At 35.2% G+C, this 5,938-nt stretch overlaps 1 protein-coding gene across 1 annotated transcript in view; it reads left to right on the top strand.

The window, feature by feature from the left end:
* LOC118735627 overlaps positions 1 to 5,711 on the top strand; it is a gene marked incomplete at its 3' end in the record, with an annotated part of 64,857 nt that extends 59,146 nt beyond the window's left edge. The window contains 5 exon segments of the mRNA XM_036465487.1: positions 2,828 to 3,246; positions 3,310 to 3,395; positions 4,614 to 4,697; positions 5,246 to 5,496; positions 5,583 to 5,711. Coding sequence (XP_036321380.1) covers positions 2,828 to 3,246; positions 3,310 to 3,395; positions 4,614 to 4,697; positions 5,246 to 5,496; positions 5,583 to 5,709 — 967 coding nt within the window.
* Positions 5,712 to 5,938: the final 227 nt, after the last annotated feature.

Below are 5,938 nucleotides of genomic sequence, written 5' to 3'. Positions count from 1 at the left end.
TCAGTGCATATTTTTTTAGGCAAAAATTAGAGTTTAGAATGTAAAATCACGTTTACTTTTACATATAATCTCAATCAAAGCTCGTTCGTTAATCACTCCGCTTACGTTTATGAGCCTTCAAATTTGTTGTGCTTGTTTTACTCCCGACGCAAGAAAAAGTTAAATATCATCCTTGTGCGACTATGATCAACTTTTTTTTCCTGGTAATTTAAACAACTTAAAAATATTTTAACTTAATATTTTGTTAAAAATACATTTAGAAATGTCTTTCCCTTAGAAGCGTCAAGTTTTTTTTTTTTACTTTCAAATTTCACATTTATCCTCTTCGCAAAGATAAACGATAAAATTAAGTTCAACTCCGAAATGTTATCGCTTTAATCTGAGATTATTTTGTAATTACGGATTAACTTGGCAGGAATTTTCTATTGCATTTTTTAAATTTCAGATTAGGAAGTTGAGCTCGGAAATTTCAATGACCATATACTGTAAAAAGGTTTTAAGGACATAAAGCTTCTCTACTTCGGATTCACTTGTATGTAAACTTAAATATTTAAAAGCCGTTTTCGATAAAAATAAAATCTTCGGTAAAGGATGATCTTCACATGGAATCACCCATATATACATACATACAGACATATATGTATGTGTGCCAAATTATACAGCTACTGGTGGTAATCGTGGCTATTGCGGCACTGATTTGCTTAGAGTTGTTCGTTGTCTGTGCAAATGGGATCGAGATTCTTATTTCCACTAAATAGCCACTTGGTTTGAGTTAATTGCGTTTTATTTTTTTTTTTCTTGTTGATGCAGTATTGTTCTTACTCCAATATTAATTTAACGGTAGCGTGTTTAGATATGTGGTGAACGGATCATGAACGTTTAGCCGTACGGTCTGTTTGTTATCTCGGAGCCAGCTAAAAGCAATCTGAAATTGTGGTAGATTGCAATATTATTAACTTCTGAGTGAAAAATTAATTCAGTGCATGCCACAAATATGTAGCTGTGTCTATTTTCTTGAATTGTTTGAGTTTGCGGCACTCGCCGTAGGTCGCTCTCTCACGAACTTTTTTTTTTTTCTTTTTTGCTAATCCAACCTGGTTTTGTATCTTCTGGCTATTAGTACTTGGTTTGTTGCAAACAAGCATACATATACATACATACATACATATGTATCAGCGCACATATTGCATGCACACTTGACTGACGGCCATACGCTGTTGGCCATTAGGCTGACCGCAACATTGACTTATTGCCGTTCTTTGGTCATTTCAGGTATTCACTCGTTAGTTACTCGTTTTTCTTGTTCCACTATTTATAACAGCAAGTGGATGCAACTCGATTTGTGGAGATAGCTAAGAAAAATTTAACTATCATTAAGTGCGCACATAACAGCATGGAAACCATATACATTTGTACTTATTTACAAACTGATTTATACATACATACATATACATATATGTAGACCATACATGCGCCTATCAAGGATTAGTGCCATATGTCTACTTGTGAAAAATAAAATAAAATACCTCAAATTGGTCACACTATTGAAAATGTATAAAAGCCTCGTGCAGGCGGTTCAGTAATTTTTAATTAATATGAAAATAAAGATTACCTTCATAATACGCACACTCGAAAATAAATATTTTTCACACTTTAGCTCTGATCCACTTACTTTTCATGTAAAATCCTGTAAAAATGTCAAACAGCAAAATTACTCTCCGAAGTGAGAGTAAAAAGTAAGTATCAACAAAAAAGACGGGTGCAAAAAAAGCGTTTTTCCTGTAAAAACGTCAACCAGTGAGTGATCGGTTGACACTTTTCAAAATTTTACCAGAAGAAAAAGTTCGGGTAAAATCTTGCAATTTCATTCTCTACACAACTCTCAAAAAATCGCTCTCGTTTAGAGGATTTTGGATTACGGGATTATTTTCCCTGTAACTTCCTGCAAGTTCGTGTAAAAACCTGTTCATTGTGTCTTTGAAAACCCAAGATATTTGTACCCTGTAAACATTCGGACTCATTTTAGAGTCAGAAAAGTCTCAGAATTCTGAGTGTAACCCTCATTATGGGGTCAAAAAAAAAAGTCAGAATAGTACATATTTCCCTTCTTAGAAGGGCACGCCAATATGAGCCCAAGTTAGGGGTCATATTAGGGTCTGCAATATGACTCTTTCTGAGTGTTAAAAACAAATATTCTTTATAGTTTTGTTTATTAATAAACTTTTACTTCTACGTGAACTTTGTTAGTTTTGTTCAACTCAGAACTTATGACACCAAAAGAGTCCGGAAAGAGTCAGTCTAATTGACTGGTCTCAGACTCATATCTATGACGAAAGAAATACTCATTTCAGACTCAGAAAATTGTCTAAAGGGCAGAAGTCCAAAAAAGTGAAGGAGCGAGGTATGTATGTATGTACATTTAAGTATATGCGAGCACGATTTGGTAACTATAACCAAATAATGTAACTATTTATAATCAAATCAACTGTTCATAGAAACATATTTAGTTAGTGTAGTTAGAGATTTAGTGTTCTAAAGCTTTTTTGTAGGAAATTGAAATTTTTCTGGAGCTCTGGCTATTTACGAGATAGTGGTAAAAGAAAATAGTCGCCAAAAAAGCACACCCTAATGTGTATGCCTGAGTATTTTATTAATCTTAATTTTAATAGAAAGCTTTAGGGTATTTAAAATCCAAACGTAACGGTACGAGTCTGCGTACAAAAATATGTCGCGGGGGATTTAAATGAAATCTACACATTTTCTTTGTACTTATTTTGCCTTTCTGTTTTTCTAAGTTGTAACAATTTTTTTCTTTTGCCTTTTGCAGTATGTTGAATCAACGAAAGCTGCACGCTTACCTGCTATTGTCCATAGTTGCCACTAATTGCCTACTCCTCACTTACGCTTACCCTCAAAATGAAGTTTACCAGCGTCAGCGTTTGCAGCAAGTACAACAGTCACAGCAGCAGCAATCGCCCGTTTATCGACCGGCGGAAGAGTTCTCTGGCCGCAAGTATGCCGTGAAACCGAACGCTTCGAAGAAAGTGGCGCTGGATGATGTGGAGGATGAAGGCGACGTAGTCAATCAGATAACCGAGACGCCCACCGGCTTTTCGTGGTCCAACATGCTGTCCACTGTTTTGACGATGTTCTTCAACGGACCAGCAAACGCGCCCACCAAATCGGACGATGTGGATAACTCAGTCGGTTTCGGCGGATCACCCTGGGCCAATGTAATCTCGATGGGTAAGTGTTGAGGAAACAGAAAAAATATGAATAAAGTTGATCTAATCTCACATACTTTATTAGGCTTAAAGATCATCAACACACTGCTGGGTGGTGGCGCTCCCAGCGACGGTATCGACAAGGTAGACAATGGTGGCTCACCAATGCAGGTACGAAGAAGTTTTCTATAAACGCAGGTTAGATGTTTCTTGGTAGAAAATTTGATTGCACTTCATTCAATCCTACAGTAACTTAATCGTGTAGTGTAAATATCCTATTAGTTTTAACTATTTTTAAACTAATTGTAATGCTTCTAAATGCTTTGCCGCTCAAAATTTGTGTTAGCTAAGAGAAGAGGGAGAAAAATAGGTGGTAGGTAATATTTGTTTGTTTGAAATATACGTACAGTGACGAACAAAAGTATTGGCGCAGTGAAATTTTCCCAATATATGAAAAATTTTTTTGTTCTTATTTATTATTGATAATTAAAAAAAAAAAAATATCGTTCATATTATACCACAAAACATAAAAATAAAATCTCTCAACTTTGTGCAAAACTCAGGAAAGTTCAACAAATTTGTATAGATACTAATTTGCAAGTTTCTATTCAGATTTGGAGTTGCTAGAAAATCGATTTGATTTTAATGAGCTGTACAACTGCATACCTAGAATTTTTCTAAAAAATCTGGATAGAAAGTTGCAAATTAGTATGTACTCAAATTTACTGAATTTTCCTCAGCTTTGCACAAAATGTAGGGATTATTTTTAGTGTAGTATCAACTATATTTTTATAAAAAATTATCGAAAATAAATGCAAATAAAAAACTTTGCAGATATTGCGAAAATTTCGCTGTGCCTATACTTTCGTTCGTTACTGTAATTATGTATGTATATTATTAATTGATACTTTATTCCTGTTGATATGGAATTTGTTTAAATTTTTGGTGCAAATAATGATTTGAGCAAAATAAAATACACATGCAGAAATTTTATTAGTAAGATAAATTAATTGACGAAAAAATTGTTGAAACGGAGAAAATAGGAACCGGGTGCTCAGTGCTTGTATTATGACTAAAAAATATTCAATAGTATGCAATTTCATATCAAGTAAAAGTTTTTCAAATTGCCCAAAATTAGTTCTCTGCAGTTCATCCAGCTTCAATTTTGGGTTTTGCTTTGATTTATTTTCATTAACCTCATTTGTGCTTATCCCCAGTAATCTGTTGACATAAAAGTTTTTAATTGAAAATCCTCTTCTTTTTTTGTTATTCTACCATTATTGTTGTTGTTCTTGTACAATTCAAATCGATACGTAAAATTTGAAAAAATATCTCAAACTGATTGGTGTGTGGAATTATTGGTTTTGTGTGGTTTCTCGCTTGCAACAGAACATCTTAGCTGCTGTGCTGTCATCAGTGCTTGGCACCAGAGATCCCGATCAAGTCAATTCGATGGCGAAACAAGCTGGAGAGGTAAACGATACATTTGATGAAATACTACATCTTAAAAGAAATTACAAAAAAAAAAAAAAAAATAAAATTAAACTAAAAAGCGAAGTACTTACATATACTTAAAATGTAGATATATGCGGCATAGAAATGAATAAATCCATATTTTGCTAATTAAAACAAAAAAAAAATAAAAAATACAACATATTTGTACAAATGCATACACTACTTCGATTTTGCACTGACATGCAATTACACACACGTACATACATATGTAATTATAACAGTTACTTATAACTGGTAATATTATACACTCCCCGTTTTGATTGCCACATTCCTTTCCTTCATTTTTTTTTTTTGTGCTCATTTATGCTTTGGCGCTGCTTGCAAAATCAATTCCCTCCTCATCTAACACTCCTCCATAGTAATTCTATGTACTTAGTCATATTCGCACACGCACACACTAAGGAACTTTTGCTATCAACAAAAAGATTTCATTAAATCCAGTAAATTTCTAATTTTGTATATATATTCTCTTCTTCTTTGTTTTTAATAAATATTGCCTTCGTCAGTTCATTCAAATCGTGATGAATCTGTTGGACGCACTGAAGACTTCATTCTCGCATCGGTCGTTGACCGCCCGTTCGATGGGCAAGCGCGATTCAGTGAGTGACGCCACCGTTGCCGGTCTCTCGCTGTTGAAGGGCTACGTGCGCACCTACCGCAACGCGGACGACAAGTGCATGCAGCGCTACATTTGCGAGGCCAACACGGAATGCGTGCGTGAAATCGGCGGCGCAAGCATCTTCTGCCAACTGGGATCGTAAGTATTGCGCAATTAGCAAAATGTGCAAGCAATCCACATTGCCAGCCACAGCTAATGATTGCCAATTCCAATTGCATTCACAGGTACGCGACCAGCTACTTCCTGGATCGCACCAGCGATGGGCACTTCGAGCAATTGTACGACGCCGGGCGTAGAGGGCGTTCCGGTTACGACTGTCAACAACTGTTTCTTGAGTGCAATGAGGTTTAGAAGCAGCATGCTGATTCCTGCGATATTTGGACGCAGACTTATTAACGACTGGACTCTTGGTTTAGGCTGTAACTCAGCCGGATGACAATAGGGAAACACAAACACATACATACATACTTACATATAAACCCGTTAGATAAAGAAATAAGTTATTTTAGTTGGCACACACGAGTATCTCTATTTGGTTTCGCGTTAAGAATAGTTTACAAATTATGAATTATTTATTTAT

This window comes from Rhagoletis pomonella, unplaced genomic scaffold (assembly GCF_013731165.1).
Source record: "Rhagoletis pomonella isolate Grant_MI unplaced genomic scaffold, Rhpom_1.0 Rhpom_scaffold_00001, whole genome shotgun sequence".
In the NCBI taxonomy this organism is placed as follows: Eukaryota; Metazoa; Arthropoda; class Insecta; order Diptera; family Tephritidae; genus Rhagoletis; species Rhagoletis pomonella.
The sequence above is the reverse complement of the archived record's forward strand: the minus strand, read 5'-3'. Positions and strand labels throughout refer to the sequence as shown.